Source organism: Prionailurus bengalensis, chromosome A2 (genome assembly GCF_016509475.1).
Source record: "Prionailurus bengalensis isolate Pbe53 chromosome A2, Fcat_Pben_1.1_paternal_pri, whole genome shotgun sequence".
Lineage (NCBI taxonomy): Eukaryota > Metazoa > Chordata > Mammalia > Carnivora > Felidae > Prionailurus > Prionailurus bengalensis.
The window spans coordinates 70,003,178-70,021,009 of record NC_057348.1 but is presented as its reverse complement, the minus strand read 5'-3'; the positions used below and the strand labels follow the sequence as shown (position 1 = coordinate 70,021,009).

The 17,832-nt window shown below is 39.5% G+C and overlaps 1 protein-coding gene across 4 annotated transcripts in view; it reads left to right on the top strand.

The window, feature by feature from the left end:
- HECW1 (HECT, C2 and WW domain containing E3 ubiquitin protein ligase 1) overlaps window positions 1-7,907 on the top strand; it is a 429,025-nt gene extending 421,118 nt beyond the window's left edge. For all 4 annotated transcript variants that reach the window (XM_043588504.1, XM_043588501.1, XM_043588502.1 and 1 more), the window contains one exon: window positions 3,999-7,907. In XM_043588504.1, coding sequence (XP_043444439.1) covers window positions 3,999-4,110 — 112 coding nt within the window. In that variant the 3' untranslated portion in view covers window positions 4,111-7,907. The remainder of the gene's footprint in view (window positions 1-3,998) is intronic.
- The last annotated feature ends 9,925 nt before the right edge of the window (window positions 7,908-17,832 follow it).

Sequence of the window (17,832 nt, the reverse complement as noted above, 5' to 3'; positions counted from 1 at the left end):
AGCGAGAGGGGGACAGAGGATCCAAAGATGACTCTGTGCTGAAAGGCTGACAGACTGACAGCAGAGAGCCTGATGCAGGACCTGAACTCATAAATCATGAGATCGTGACTTGAGCCAAAGTTGGACACTCAACTGACTGAACCACTCGGGCACCCCTGAGAGTAAGAACCATATGTACAAGGAGGCTATGGTTGGACAGCAGAAGAAAGTGACATGAAGGGGAGACAGGACTTCTAAAATTGGCCTCACAACTAGCTGAACAACCAGCAGCAGAGAGCTGCTTTGTTTGCTTTTAGTAGTGTTGTTTGCTTTTGGCCAGCCTTAAAGTGGTCTCTTCTGGGGAGGAGCATGCTATCATTGGTTACCATTTTAATCAACAACTTGGAAAAAATCAAGGAGACACTGTAGATGTTACAAAGTATAAGGGCAAATAATACAGTGATTGGCACAATCTAAATCCTGAATTATCTCAAAATGCTGGAACCCTAGATTAACAACAGAGTGAAAATTGACCTGGCATGATTGAAAAGATTCATGTGGAGTTCCAAAATATCAGTTGCACAAATGGGAGATCAGGGTGGGTGATTCATTTACCAGTGGTTTATATGAAAGAGGCTTTTGAGTACCCACAGGTGTGACACAGTTCCGGAAATTATAACTGCAGTTGTGGTTGCATTATTAAGAGAATCTTATGTTTAGATGATGATTCACATGGGAATCCAAGCTGGTGCAGCCACTCTGGAAAACAGGGAGGTTCCTCAAAAAACTAAAAATAGAACTACCCTACGACCCAGCAATTACACTACTAGGCATTTATCCAAGGGATACAGGTGTGCTGTTTTGAAGGGACACATGCACCCCCATGTTTATAGCAGCACTATCAACAATAGCCAAAGTATGGAAAGAGCCCAAATGTCCATCGATGGATGAATGGATAAAGAAGATGTGGTATATATATATATACAATGAAGTATTACGTGGCAATCAAAAAGAATGAAATCTTACCATTTGCAACTACGTGGATGGAACTGGAGGGTATTATGCTAAGTGAAATTAGCCAGAGAAAGACAAAAATCATGACTTCACTCATATGAGGACTTTAAGAGACAAAACAAATGAACATAAGGGAAGGGAAACAAAAATAATATAAAAACAGGGAGGGGGACAAAACAGAAGAGACTCATAAATATGGAGAAGAACCTGAGGGTTAGTGGAGGGGTTGTGGGAGGGGGGATGGGCTAAATGGGTAAGGGGCACTAAGGAATCTACTCCTGAAATCGTTGTTGCACTATATGCTAACTAATTTGGATGCAAGTTTTAAAAAATAAAAAATTAAATTAAAAAAAATAAAACCAGAAAAAAAAAGAAAGGAAAAGTTAATAAATAAATAAATAAATATTCACAGATTACAAAAGGCATTTATGTGCATTCTAACATTGGTCCTCACTACAACCCCCTGACCTACACAGAGCATATATTATTGCCCTCATTTTACAAGTGAGAAAACTGAGGCTTAGAAAGATTAACTGACTTTCCCAAGGTGATAAAGCTAGCAAGTGGCTAGGCTGTAAGCAGAATAGAGGTCTTCCTACCCCTGGTTTTGTGCTTTCTCTGCCACCTACTGCACACGGGAGCATTGGGCCCAGAGCCTAGGGAGGGAATGAGCAGGTGTTCTATGCCGTCAGAACCATGCCTGGAGAACTGCAAGCATTTAAGAATACTGAATCAAGGGCACCTGGGTGGCTCAGTCAGTTAAGCGTCTGACTTCACCTCAGATCATGATCTCATGGTTCGTGGGTTCGAGCCCCACATTGGGCTCTGCACTGAATGGCTCAGAGGCTGGAGCCTGCTTCAGATTCTGTCTCACCCTTTCTCTCTGCCTCTCCCCTGCTCGTGCTCTGTCTCTCTGTCTCTCTCTCAAAAATAAATAAACATTAAAAAAAAGAAGAAGAATGCTGAATCAAACCATGATTTTATTGTGTTCATTCATTCTCAATTACAAACTACAGTCTACTTAAGAGAATTAACCAAAGCTGGTGATAAATGCAGTAAAAGCAACTCGAAGAAACTGGGTAGCCATGCTAGGTCTTGAAGAGGTGCCATTTGCTAATGCTTTCAGATTATTCCCAGAAATTATCTTCTACACAATTAATTTGGTTCCAGCTATTTTGCAAATGTGGGATTTTTGACATAACATTTCCACTCATGAGTGCCAGTTAAAATGGCCAGAGGAAGAAAACCAAGGCAATGATGGCTGCTCATACCTTGCTCCTAACTAGTTCAGCTAGTTTCAGAAGCATACTTGGGATTTTCCCACCCTACTTAACTTGGTTAGCCAGAAACCAGAGCATGTCTTTGTTTTAATCTTTCTAAACATAGAGAAGGGTCACTGTAATTGTCATCCTACATTGAGTGCTCTTCCACTTTTACTCAAATGAGTTTAGGTAAGATATTTTAATTATTCTCTTGTGAGGTCAACAGAGGCCTGTTTGAATCTTCAGTCATAATCTGAGACTCTGCTAATCTTGGTCTATTTTTATGCTTCTTCCCAGGTAAATCCTTAAGACCTAAGGCCAGATACACTCCTATCCTGTGCCCACCCTTGGAGCTTGTGGGGGCACAAGGAGTTCGGGGGTTAGTTTTCCAAGAATAATGAGGGAGCTATGGCCAGGAGAAGGAGGAATGGATGCTGAGAGGCAAAAACATCAGCATCCTCCCACTATTCTTCCCGTGCAGGAGAACCCACCTTCCCTCTTCCCTCTTCCCACCTCCCCATCACCCAAATAATCTCTCTCATACCCTGAGCACTGCATCAGCCTGATCAGGAACTCTGAAAACAAAGGTATAAACAATACACAACTTCCCTAGGGATCTTGTAATTAAAAGAAGAATTCAGTATCCCAAGTGAAATTCAAATGAAGGGGAATGGTCTCTTTGCTTAGAGTTGTGTTTAGTCTTATTGTGTATATGTTTGTTTTGTGATGTTTTATCTTCTTCTCTTTTATTGTTATTTTATTTGTTTCGTTCCATTTTCATGTGCCCTTCTTCTGTGCTGGTTGGCTTCTCAAGACACCATTGCAACACACCTTTTAGGAAGCAAAAGACATTAAATTGGCCTTGAGCTGCACCCATCCACCTTTCTCCCTACTTTGGTATAGACCTTGGCCTCAACCAACAATTCCATAAAAACAAAGCACATCTGACAGGAAGAAATTAGTCAGGTTATTTGAAGTTCCACGAGGGGAAACTGTCCTGGGCCTCTCGGGCTCACCACTGAGCCCTATGTAGGTAATACAGGGTCTGGTCCTGGTCCGTGCATTAGTGCAAGGCAAGGAAAGCCATTTGTTATCTAGACCAGATACTGGTGTGCGTGGGCCCATAGGATGAATGAAGAATATGACAAATAAGGCAGAACTCAGGGCACAGGGATGCTCCAGGCAACCAGGGAAGACTATTCCAAAAGCTCAGCTGTTCTTGGAAGTGACACACTCTGATGTCAGGTTAGCTGTGTCCCCCTGAAACAGAAGAGTCACACTGTCTCCAGGGCACACCTGACTTGATAGAGCATTGGATCTCAGAATTTCAGGGCATCCGGTGGCATCTCTACATCAATACACATGGTTTACTGTGGCCCAGAAATCAGAGCTAGACAAGGAGACTTGGGAATATGATCCTGTAGTATTAATGACATTTCTGCCTCCTTCACTGATCACATCCAATTCATATTTCAACTGCAGAATAAAACTGATATTGTCGATTGATGAGTGTGGTTTGCTTGTAAATGTTTCTAGTTATTCTACTCCCTCAACTAGTTTATTCATGCCTAGAAGGCCATCGTTCTTAGTTGCAATCTTATATGGTGGTCCAAAACCTGGTTGTGCTCATTTTTTATTCCCTTTTGCTTCATACCTTCAGATTGATCACAGATACATACAGATACATACAGACCAGTTGTACCTTGAAACAAACACCTTCACCAATCTTTTCTCCCCATTCAGGGCACACACATGCTTCAACCGACTGGATCTTCCACCTTATCCCTCATACTCCATGTTATATGAAAAGCTGCTAACAGCAGTAGAAGAAACCAGCACCTTTGGACTTGAATGAGGAAATGGAAACTCACCTGACATTTTCCTGGCAATCACATCACCCTTTCTGGGATCATCCCCTTGCCCTTTCCCTGAATCAACTCTCCTTTGATTTTGGTATTCCATGATTTTTATTTTCAAACCAAATCAGGATTGACAAAAGCTGTGCATGAAGAACTGCCTTCTTCTGAGATCCTACCTTCAGGCTTATCTCCTCTACTCTCAATGAACTGCTAGCCTGTATGCAATATTAAACAACAGCTGTCTCAAGGTCTGTGTGTATCTCCACATACCTCCATTACTAACAATGAAATATGAATGCAAGTTACGCTACACTTGACCAAATGGTAATAAAAGTTTACTTCCATTTATATAATTTTAGGGAAATTTGAGCATTAAGCATTCCGAGCTTTTTTATGCCCATGTCTTCTGAGCAGAGCCACCATTTTTTATAATTTCTAACGAGCAACTCCAGGTCTAGGAGTCAATCAACATTTTCTTTTGCTCCCACTCTACTTTTCCCTGTGCACACTATCCATCCAGAAACAGCAGTGACAAAGCTGCAGTTTTTATACATTCAACTCATGATTCATATGTGGCATCAGTCCCATTAGCTGGAACGAGCCTAGGCATATGGTGCAAATATTACACTTTCCAACAAAAAACAAAAGCAAGAAAAACGCCTCCTGTTGATGCAATGTGGTGCATCTCAATGGTTGTGGGGATTGTGGCTCAACCTGAGTTTAGAGAAGTCTAGGAGGGGTGCACCCCTCGTGAGCACTTACCACACAAGAAGCAGAAAACTTGTGCACACGAAGGAGATCTCATTATGTAGCATAAAGGACGAGGCTTCTCCCCACATTGTGTTGTGTGGAATGTGATGGTGCAAAGAGGAGAGAGGGAAGAAGGCCATGTTAGGTTGGTTTGAATACCTGAGTTCTGTACTGTTTTGTTCTGTTTTGCTTTGTTCGGTCTAGCTACAGTTCTCCTTCACAAAGGAAAAAAATGTATAGATAATCTCATGACTTTGTTAAAGCCAGGTAATTATTGCTTGGCAAACAAACTTTGTTTTAACTTTGATACTGTTTTTTTCATGCTCTTTTCTTTTTTTTCTTTTCTTTATGATGGTGTTCAAATTCCTTCACATCTGATTGTCCCATGGGGACCACACTAAACAAGAAGCTGCAGAGAGTGATGGTGCTTGTTCGGGGTCAAGGGCAATATAATACTCCTTCTTCATCCATAGCAATCCTCCTGGAGCAGACACCTAACACCCCCAGAGGCACATTGATTTGTCAGAATAGAGATCCAGTTTCTTTTAGCACTCAGTAAAGAGGTATCTCAGAAAACTTAGTGTTTTCAAGAAAACAGTTGCAGGCTCCAAAGACAGCCTAACCTCTTGATTCCATTTGGAATAAGTGCAAACATAATGGTGAATCTCTATTTTTCTAAACTTGTTATCCATGTTGTCTGAAATATGTCGTGAGTGAAAGTGTTTTTCTTCACTGGGAAAAGAAGAGCTAAAGGGGCCTCACTGTTGAAACGTCACATCGTTTGTTTCCAATATACTAAACAAGGGATAAATGTGAGACATTTAAGACAAAGTCAGTTTCACAGGAAGCCATGCCTCCTGCTCCTTGTATGGGTTTGTGTACAGGCAGCACATTGTATTTCCTGCCCTCCAAAATGAAACTTCTTTTAGTAGGAATTATTTATAATGTCCAGCACACCTTGCTGCTGTGTATTGTCAATCAGGAAGTAATACGTTCAGAAATTTAGCTTCTATTATTGTCTAAAAGAGTATTTGCCAAAGTAAGATGGAATGTGCAAGTTACATAATATAAATTTGAGGGATCTGTAAAATTCAGTACATATTTCAGTGTCTGAAAAGTTATGAATTCCATTGAAGCTGTTATTTATAAAATCAGAGCATAAGAATAATACAAATCATTTCACCATTTTAACTCTTTGAACATCATATCTAGTATAGGGAGCATCTTTCATTTTTAGAACTTGGTGTTATACATGTGTAAACACTCATTAATTCAAGCACTCCATTCTCTTTTTAGTATTTCTCTTATTTGTTAGGCATTGGCAAGGGAGGAAGATGTTCAAAAGATGGAACCTGCTCGTGAGGAGCTTTACATTTACACAAACATCTAATTAACATATTAATTAGATTACTTGATGTCTATTCCACCCATACACAGAAGGAACAAGGTATCCTAGAAAATATATAGAGATAGATATCTCGGGCATGAATGGATTTTCAACTAACTTTTCCTTCTTCCTGTTCCTCCTTCCTCCTGCCCTGGTGCCATGGCTCTAAATGTGTCCCACGAAGCATTCATTACAAGATCAGTATTTGATAAAAGTATAAAATTCCAAAAAGAAATACTGATGTCAAAGTCAGCTGAAAGGAAGCAAATCTTGCTTGACAGGGCCCCAGATTGTATGACAGTCTTGCACAGAATCATAAACAAAGGGAAGAGGAGAACAGACAGTTGTTATGGAATGATTCTATGATTTCCCCATGTCCCAAGTCATGTTTCTTTAGTTATTATTCCCTAACATATGAAGCTGGAATACATGAAAATTATGTATAATTTTTCATTACATGTATAATTATGCTATTAATTCCATCAGCTGGAGGTGTAAACCTCCCCCAATCATGTGACTCAATGGGCAAGGCAGATCTGTTTGTTACCACTTCTAATTTTTTTTTTTTTACTAAAAATATGAATTTTCTCCATGGAGACATTTTATATTAATCACTTATAAACCACAATTCTCCTAAAACAAAACGTTTTAGAGTTAGTTTGGTAAGAGTGTATTACCCTTAACCAGAGGATAAATAATAAGCAAGAGAAAATTTATCTTTCAAGTAGAAAAATGCTTTTAAAATGCTATGAAGTGTCACAATAATTTTATGGATATGACATTTTATTTATCACATGAAAATGATACTCCTAAAATTAGAAATTGCCTCTTCAGGGTAGGAGTTCTCTGTAACTTCCTATGTAGAGAGAAGTTGGCAGTGGTTGTGAGAACTTTTCCTTCCCATCACCGCTGTAGCACAGTTTCTTGCGGGCCATGAGAAAATTAAGAAAAAGAGATCTGGGATTCTTTGGCAGGCTTCTAAATCTTTTTCTCTTTTAATCCATGACCACATGTCCATTCATGGTAAGTATATTTGTGTGTCAAGTCAATAAGCCAGACTTTCCAGAACAGTTTTAATGTTACATCTATGGCATTGTCAGTCCATGTGTCAAACTGTGTGTCCAAAATTTGGGTTCAAAAAATTTCTCAGTTGCCACAAATGATTTCCCAGTCAAGATGAAACACTTTCAAATGAAAGTAGTTAGAACTTTACATAACAAATGTGGTGCTTTATTATTATTATTATTATTATTATTATGTACTTCAGTGTTCATTATTAAATCTACTGCAATACTATATCATAAAAATCTGGGATGGATGTTCTAGCCATCATGAGGTCCAAAAGAGAAAGTGTTATTTTCCTGTTAGTGACATGTAGTCCCTTTGTTCTAGTAGAAAAAAAAAGGTGCCTAGAGGTAGTATATAGAGTAAATATTGTTCCATTAGCCTACTTCCTGCAGCTTCCAATTTATCTAAGGAAATGTCTATAACAATTTTGTTAAAAGTCTTTGTTCTAGTCAATAGCAGGAGAAGTCCACATTACTGGGCTGATTTTGCTTACATCAGCAAGAGAAATGTCACGTGATACTCAGGCAGAGCTTTCTCTTCCATCATACCACCTTCAAGGAATGTCAATAAACTCACTTTGGTATGGCATTGTGTGTGTTCCTTCTTCCAAACAAAAGCCAAGATAATGCATAACAATTTGTATTATGCCTATGTTCTCATTGGATATAAGCAATAAAACAACATGGAAGGCTACCAGCGCTATGAAGAACAATCCCTGGAAAAATTATCGAAAAAGCATAGTCTGTGTTCAAAAACCCATGAATAAAGGAACGGCTTTTGTAACAAGTTCCTTGTGTAAGCCTATTAGAACTGCACAGAAGCCACGTGGGCTTCCTTTGTGAGTGTCCTTTATGTTGAACCACGCATACACTGGCTTATTGAATTACTACATGTTGAGATGCTTCTCAAAGACTTCAGGACACAGCCTAATACCAAGTGTGACCCTAGGAAAAGGTTTAGCACCAGGCAAAAATGTTGTGTCCAATGACACATATCATTACTCCCAATATTGCAGTGGTATTACTTCCTTTCCAACTTCTAAAAGACAAGTCATGTGGCTGTCACTGGGCAGTCAGAAGCTGATTTATTCTTTGAGGGAAAAAAAAAACATTAGAAAGTGCAGATATGGGGCACCTGGGTGGTTCAGTCAGTTAAGTGTTCGACTTCGGCTCAGGTCATGATTTCACGGTTCGTGGGTTCGAGCCCTGCATTGGGCTCTGTGCTCACAGCCTGGAGCCTGCTTCAGATTCTGTGTCTCCCTCTGTCTCTTCTCTTCCTCTCTCGCTCTCTCTCTCTCTCTCTCAAATAAATATTTTTTTTAATTTTAAAAAAAGAGTGCAGGTAGGACTGAGAAAGGGAAAAATCTAAGAAGTCTCAATATTTCATTTCATGCACATGCTGGGTTTACTTTCATTAATTCTAACTGAAAATGATTTTTCTATTAAGGCATAAGAAAAAAATTAGCCTAAACCATAATTTATAGACAGTAAATGATATTATTTTATATTTTAATCTGATAATTATTCTGAGATCAAGATTAGATTTCAGATCTCCTGATTTCTATGGCCATGTTTTTCCAATAGACTATGCTGACAGCTGTAAAAACACACACACACACACACACACACACACACATATAGTTTATATTCCAGATGAAGTTTGTTTATAGAGGCTGGTTCTCTAACAGAATAAACGAAGAGAGTTATGGAAGGTCAGGCTAACCTTTATCACTGCTGCAGCAATCATCACATTTTTAGCTGGAGAGAGACACTTAGACACTTTTGCCTGAAGAGTTTCATCTTGGAGATAAAGAACCTGAGATCAGGAGGGATGATTTGCTCAAGGCCAGAAGCATTATCTTGAGGGTTAAAGGTATGCCCTCAAAATATCTTTTGGGGTCCTGAGCTCCTAGACCTGGCAGAACCATTAAGAAATTGACCAGAAAGGGGGCACCTTGGTGGCTTAGTCAGTTGAGCGCCGACTCTTGAATTCAGCTCAGATCATGATCCCAGGGTTGTGGGATCGAGCCCCTTGTCAGTCTGGGTGTGGAGTCTGCTTAAGATTCTCTCTCTCTCTCTCTCTCTCTCTCTCTGCCCCTCTTCCCCACTGGTGCTCCCTCTCTCAAGAGAAAAGAAAAGAAGAAAGAAAGAAAGAAAGAAAGAAAGAAAGAAAGAAAGATAAATTTTCCAGGAAGGTGGGAGAGATGGAAGCTGAAATCTATCTGGCATACCATAAGGAATGCCAGGAATCAATGTGTACTCACCAGAGAAGGATGCAGGCTGCCTATGGCTATAGCCCCTCTGAATGAGTTTGCTGGGGTGGCTACAACAAAGGACCACAAACTGGGTAGCTTAAACAAGGGTAGAAGTCCAAGATCAAGGTGATGGTGGGATTGATTCCCTCTGAGAAAATACGTTTCATCCCTCTCTCCTAGCTTCCAGGAATTTGCTGGCAATATTTGTCCTTCCTTGGCTTGGAGACCTCAGCCTTCTTCCTCATGTGACATTCTCTGTGTGTGTATCCAAATCTCTTCTTTTTATAAGGACAGCAGTCATATTGGATTAGGGCCTGTCCTATGACCTCATTTTAACCTGATTACCTGTGTAAAGACCCTAATTTCAAATAAGGTCACATTCTGAGGTGCTCATATTTTCTATGGGGGACACAATCCAGTCCATACTATCCTTTTTCCTGCCACATTGATAGCTGTCATCAGCCCCAACAGTAATTGTAATAATAATAAAAGCTAACATACTTACAACAACACTATTCACTAGGCTCTCTAATTGCTCTAATACTAATCACAGAAGGAATAAAAAACATTGCCTATAAGTTTACTGCTTTTTAAAATAGTTTAATATAGTAAATCAATAATTAATATTGTGGTGTCAGTTTAATCACTGGATTAATGAAGATGACTGTGATCACAATAAATTTTTTCACTACTTAAGAAAAACCTAATTTGTGCTTTTCATGTATCACCCTATGAAATAACTTACAACCCTATCTTAAGCTGAAAAAAAAAACCCTGAAACATAGAGAAGTTAATTCATTTGTCCACAATAAATGGTATAGGCAAGATTGAACTAGAAAGCCAGGCTCCAGAGCCCAAACACTCAAGCACCACCCCACACCACCTTCCTTGAGTACTTATTACACGCTGTGTCCTGTGCTAGGTACGGGGGGGAAATAGCAGTCTTTGCCCTCAGTGAGTTCTGGTCTAGCAATATGCAGTGCATTCTTCTGCTTCATGTGAGATTTGGCCCTTGTTTTTGATATGAATAGTCCCTCGCACCCAACCCTAGCCCAACTCCCGAGTAAGATATGATGTCATTAAAAAACTAATAATAAATAAGCAAAATGCTATGGGGAAAAGAAAACAGGAGCCATTGGCTCCACCGGAGAGGAAAGGCAGACAGGAATGAAATAGTAAACAGAGAAAGGATTAGAAGTGACTGAATCAGCCTAAGCACCTTCATGTCTTAAACAGCTGGGGGATTACAGCTACAAAGAGATTTATTTTAATGCCTGGAACCTCTGAGTGAGTTAGTGTCAAAACTTGTTGAGATTAATCATCTTATGTGTGCCCAAGAATTTGTATTTCTTTCCATTTTATTTCAAAAAGTACGTCACATTGTTTTCTTTTTCCTCTATAATTACGTAATCCTCATGACTTTTTTAAATGTAATAAAGATTGGGTCATGACTTTTATCACATCCAGACTTTTATATTTGTCCTTCATAAAAAGAGCTACTCTTCTTTTAAGCTTATTATTTTAGCAGGAAAAAATAAATGACAATAGAGAATGTCTCTTTTCTAAGATTGTGATAGATCGCATAAAATGGCCTCAATTCTTCATCCCTCTCTATAACCATACCCTTTACCTGTAACTGTGCAGTCACCTCCTACTGGGAGTCAAGTACAGAGTCATGTAAATTACTTGCGCAATTGAGCTTGACCTCTCTCCTGATGCTCTACTGTCATGGGGAGTACATGTGTGGTATAAGAGGAGGATAAACACATGGGGAACACTGCTGAGACCAGGCTAAATCAATCAACAGCCAGTTGACCCCCAGGTATTTGAATAAATGCAGCCAAGATTATGAAAGCCACCTAAGCCAAATTGCAGCTGACCCCAGAAACATGAAATGAAAGTTTATGGTTGTATGTCAGTGGTATTTTGTGATTGTTACACATCATTTTTGTGGAAGTAGATAATGGATTCAAAGACCAGGAGGCATCTTTTCCTCTCCGGGGTAACTTTTGAAACCCAGCACTGGAAGTTGAGTTTAATGTTATAAATGCATCCACACTAGGCACGGTAGCCACTATTTAATTTAAATTAATAATGATACTGAAGAGAGAAGACAATTGACATCTTTATATGAGCTCATCAACAAAAATATTAGAAAATAATATTTTCTAGGAACTCTACTGCCCAGAAAGAGAATCCACAGATAGAAGGAACAGGAGGAATTTGAAATATATTGCAATCTAAAAGAGGCATAAAATAAGTACTTTGAAATGTTCAAATGGACAAGGAAGTAATAAAATACATAAATCAGAAACAGAAGATTATAAACCTAGAAAGGCAGGCTTGACAAGGACAACAGTGTGCTTCTTTCCTTTTTATTTATTTTTTTTCTTTTTTCTTTTTTTGGTCTGGAACAAGCCACTTGAATTCTTTAAGTATTTAACTTGTATGAAAATGTATATAACAGCTCACAACACTTGGAAGATGTAGCTTCTAAAATAAGTGAATCTGTATTTTTCATATGGATGTGTTTATAAAATGTAATTTTATCAGAATTGCATGGTAAAAACAAATATTCCTCAGTTGGTTTTTATTTTATAAATTCAACTATCAGGTTGAGATAAGAACATACAAATGCTGAACTTCTACCCTTAGAGTGCTGACCTTCAACTTCCAAAAAGTAGATGTGTAGCTTAATAAATGTTATTTAAATTTCATTTTGTTACAGGAAATACAATTTGCTTCATTGGCATAGCAACACACATATACATAAATATGACTTGATTTGTTAATTTTTGTTATTAATTTGTTTAATTTGTGTAATTTATAAATCAAAATTCCTTGAATTTGTAGTTCACTAAGATTCATATATTTTGAGACTATGTATTACATGTATATAAGTTAATGATTGTTATGTCTTGTTTATTTTACAAATATGTAATGACCTTCTTATTCCCCATCAATATTCACCTAAAATTGTATTATCTTGCTTATTAAGAGTTATTAAGGGTTCTATGGATATCTATGTTCATTTATTGTGTAAATACCCATAAGATTCAACAAACGGAGAATATGCATTCTTCCCAAGCACAAGAAATATTAAAAAAAAAAGTAGTCCCACATTCTCTGACCACAATACAACATAATTAAAACCAAACTTAAAAAAAAAAAATGTTTACCACAGGATAGTAACAAAGCATGAAGCATCCCTAACTCGTGGAAACAGCTAAAATATCTCTTACACTTACATGTTCAACTGGTCAATGAACATCTCTATTCAGTGGGCTAATAAACATATCATATTTGATTAGTCAGGGTTTTGATCAGGAAAGTATAGTTACTCCGAATGATTCAGAATAAGGAATTTATTATAAAAATAGACCTTACATAGTTGTGGGAGCTGGTGAATAAATCTGTGGAAGCTTTGCAGCTGCTGGTTGGCCTGAATCAGGAAGAAAAGTCAGACATAAAGCAGGGGTGAACTAGAACAAAGAACTAAGATAAACTGAAACCCATGAGAACAAACTAGAAGCCTCTTCAGGTTGGTGACCTGCCAAAAGTGATGGTTCTTTTCATCATGGAGCTGCACATATTCCTCACTCAAGACTCAGAGAAACTGCAGAGAAACTCGGAGAAACCCTTCATTGAATCCACCAACAATTCCTGTTGAGCCTAGCTTGACAGAATTCCACTGCTTTTCATCAATCCCACTGCCACATCCCTGGTCTGAGCCATAGTAATTTCTCATCTGTATGATTGTCATAGCCTCCTAGCCAGCCTTCCCACATCCAGTTCACAATGCTACAGCCTATCCTCCACACCGTAGCCAAATAATCATTATAAAACATGTGTTAAATCATGTCATTCTTCACTTTAAGCCCTCCAATGATTTTCCATCAGTTTATAAATCCCTACACGATCTGCTGCTACCTCTCTTATCTCTTACCTCACTCTCCTAGCCACACCCCCCAAACACGTTTTTCACCTGAAAGCATTTGCAGTCATGATTTGCTCTGCCTGAGATGCTTTTCTGCATGTCTGCAAGATTCTCTTCCTGTCTTTATTTGGGTCTCTCCCTATTTGTCAACTTCTCACAGAGATGTTTCCTGGCCAGTGTATCTGAAGTACTGCCTCCAGTCCCTCCCTATGTCCTATTCTTGCTTCATATTTTTCCCTATTCCTGCTTACTTATTTGTACCTGACACTGTGTTATACAGTTGGCCCTTGAACCACACTGAGCTTAAGATGCTGACTCCCCATGCAGTTGAAAATCCAACTTTTGACCCCCTAAAACTTAACTACTAATAGCCTACTATAGACCAAAAGCCTTACCAATTATATAAACAGTCTATTGACACATATTTTGTATGTTATGTGTACTCTTACAATAAAGCAATCTAGAGAAAAGAAAATGTTTTTCAGAAAATCATAAAATACAAGTATAGCACCATACTGCATTTATTGAAAAAAAGTCGCATATAAGTGGACCCACACAGTTCAAACCCATGTTGTTCAAGGGTCACCTGTATATCAGTTTTTTTTTTATTGTATCACCTCCATAATAATGTAAACTCCAGGAAAGCAGGGATATTTTTTTGCTTTACCCTTACAGTACCAAGAGCAGTTCCTGGATGAGTAAATATTCACTGGATATTTCTTAAATAAATTAATGAATTAATTTTCTACAGAGTATCAAAAACTAATGAGGCTTCCAGTTTCCAGTTCTGCATGTAAGGTGCTTATAAACTGCCACTCTGTCCTAGCAACACATAAAAACCTGAACAGACTCAAAAATCAACTCTCCCTGGATCCATAACAGAGGGAAAGACACAGAGAAAGCTAAGCAAAGATTCTTGAGCAGAAATTGCTGCAGGAACTTTTGCCAAAGTAGGAAACCCTGAACTGTAATTGACAAATTGCTGGAAGTTTAATGTGGACAAATCTGAGAGTCAAAAACTCCAGTCACAGGGAAGCCTCCACAATATTATGAGAGCTACTTTCAGATATTTAACAGGTCCCCACAGTAGATATCAGAGAATAATCTCATCAAGCTTCTGGTGGGGAGAGGGCAAATGGAACCATTATGAAACATCCCAGAGCACTTTGGGTGCTTTGGTTTGTTTGTTTGTTTTTAGTTTATTTATTTTGAGAGAGAGCAAGGACGTGTGCATGCGTGAGCATGCACGTGCGCACACACACACACACACACACACACACACGTGTAAGAGAGAAGGAGAGAATCCCAAGCAGGCTCCACACTGTCAGTGCAGAGCTTGATGCAGGGCTCAATCTCACAAATCATGAGCTCATCGACCTGAGCCAAGATCAAGAGTTGGACACTTAACTGAGCCACCCAGGTGTCCCTAGAGCACTTTGTTCTTGTCAAGGCCTGTCCTCATAGGAAACTAGTTAATCAGATCTTAACCTGCTGGGGTGTTATTAGAGTGTAATTGACTTCAGGGAAAGGAAATACCACAGACTCCAGGCCAGTCTAGAATTCCACTTGGGAGAAGAGAAAATACCCAACTCCATACTCTGCCAGCTAAGGAAAGAGAAGAGAACTGACTTAGAAACATTTGTGAAACTCACAGTCCAGAGGCACAGGCTCACTGAAAGACTGAGCCCTAATCATGGATTATAGAACACTTCCCTCCCCAACATCACACCACCACATTACTAAAGGCCTATGTACAGCAATTCCTTTAATGCAATACCTCATGTTTGACTATCAAGAAAAATTATGCCTATCAAAAGACCAAAATGGAAGACACAATTTGAAGGGAAAGAGCAAGCAAACATCAGAACCAGAAATGCCAGGGATGCTGGAATTACTAGACTGGGAAGCAACCACGACCAATATGCTACGGGTCTAACGGATAGACAACATGCAAAAAACAGATGGGAAATGTAAGCAGAGAGATGGAAATACTAAGGCAGAGCCAAAAAGAAATGCTAGAGATCAAACACAGTGCAACAGAGATGAAGAATGCCTTTTATGGGCTTATTAGTAGACTGGACACAGATGGGGAAATAACCTCTAGAATTGAGGATATCTCAATTGTAACCTCAAGACTGAAAAGCAAAGAAAACAAAGACTGGGAAAAAAAAACAGTAGACCAGACTATGAAAGCATTGTGGGACAATTACAAAAGGTGTGGGTCCACGGTCAGGTCTGTGGTTGGCAGGAATGTTACCAGGAGCACGAAACAAGTGTAACTTCTGCCAGGTCCCTAAAGCATTCTCATTTTGGATTCCTGGGCTGGTGCCTGCATATGCAGGACTGTCTCTGGACTGCAACAGAGCACGTCTGGAGTAAGGTCATAGGACTGCTTCAAGGAGCACAGACGGATCTGAAGCTGATGGACCTGTTTAGCAGAGATGCCCAAGGGCTTGTCTACTGCTGGGTCCCTGAGCAGGTTCCTGGGCAGGTATAACTGCCTCAAGATCCTCTGGAGTGGAGCTAGAGTTTGGTCACATGACTACTTCAGGGACTATGGTTGGGTCTGAGGTCAACATGCCCTATTACTAGGGGCATGGACAGGCATGGCTCCTGCACCCCCTGGCAGGAGGGGCTGGTAGCAGAACCAAGAACAAGCAGAGACTGAGCCAAGTCCACAGAGGGACAAGGTGGCTTCTTCTTCTTCTTCTTCTTCTTCTTCTCCTGGCTGCTGCTTCTTCTTCTTCTTCTTCTTCTTCTTCTTCTTCTTCTTTAGTTCATTTATTTATTTTGACTGAGAGAGTGAGAGAAAGCAGGGCAGGGGCAGAAAGAGAGAGAATCCCAAGCAGGTTCTGCACTGTCAGTGCAGAGCTTGATGAGGGACTCAGTCTCCTGAACCATGAGATCATGACCTGAGCCCAAGTCAAGAGTCATATGCTCACGAACTGAGCCACCCAGGACAGGGCTGCTTCTGTTCCACAGCTGAGATGATAGTCAACAGGCCTGCCAATGGTGCATGAGCCTGCTTTCTCAAAGTGGCTGTCCTCAGTCTTGGGTTCCACTGAAGTGTTACAACCTCCTTCCCAGATCCCAAAATTCTCACAGTCACTTTTGTCTGAGGGTAGCTATCAAATATTTGCTTCTGTGGGAGATGTGATTTGGGAACCTGTAATTCTACCATCTTGCTGATGTCTTGATTACTTGAATACCAATTGTCTTGATTACTGTAGCTTTGTGATAAGTCTTGAATTTGGGTTATGTCAGTCCTCTGGCTTTGTTCTTTCCCTTCAACATTGTGTTGGATATTCCAGGTCTTTTCCCTCTCCATATGAATTTTAGAATCAATATCTACAAAATAATCCAGTGGGATTTTTACTGAGATTATGTTTAATCTACAGACCAAGATGCTGTTATTTTGAGGCCTCAAGAAAGTACCTGAAGCAAAGTCTTAAAAAAACAGTGCCTAGAATACATTTAGTCAAGGGATTTAATAAATTTCATTTCTGAACAGTCTTATCTTTTTAAAAATTCTTTTAATGTTTATTTATTGTTGAGAGAAAAAGACAGCATGTGTGGGGAAGGGGCAGAGAGAGAGGGAGACGCAGAATCTGAAGCAGGCTCCAGGCTCTGAGTGGTCAGCGCAGAGCCCAACATGAGGCTCAAACTCACGAACTGCGAGATCATGACCTGAGCCAAAGTCGGACCCTTAGCTGACTGAGTCACCCAGGTGCCCCCCAACCACCTTATCTTGCATAGGAGACAGAATTTAGGAATTAAAACATTCCTAAACATTCCTGCATCAGGTCAGTAAAGTCCAGTACAAAACAATTACGTCTGTGTCTGCAGTCTTCATAGAACATAAGAAGGCTGACCTTTACTCTCCTTTCATTTCCTGGGAGATATCATCAGAAAGGATTTTGTAAGTAAATGTACTAATCTTCTTTCTTAATGTTGTGCCTTCAGATATCGAACTGTAAATAGTAGAAACTAAGTCATGGGGGGGGGTATTTTTTTTAAGTGTTTATTTTAATTCCAGGTAATTAACATACAGTGTTACATTAGTTTCAGGAATACAGTATAGTGATTCAACACTTCCATACCACACCCAGTACTCCTCATGACACGCGCACTCCTTAATCTTCATCATCTGTTTAACCCAACCCCTGCCCCTCTCCCCTCTGGTAACCATCAATTTGTTCTCTATAGATAAGAGTCTGTTTCTTGATTTGTCTCTCTTGTAGAGTCATTTTTATGGTTGATTTTATTTCTCTTTTATTTTTCAGAATTCATGAGTGTATTTCTTCCTCATCCTCTTCATGAGT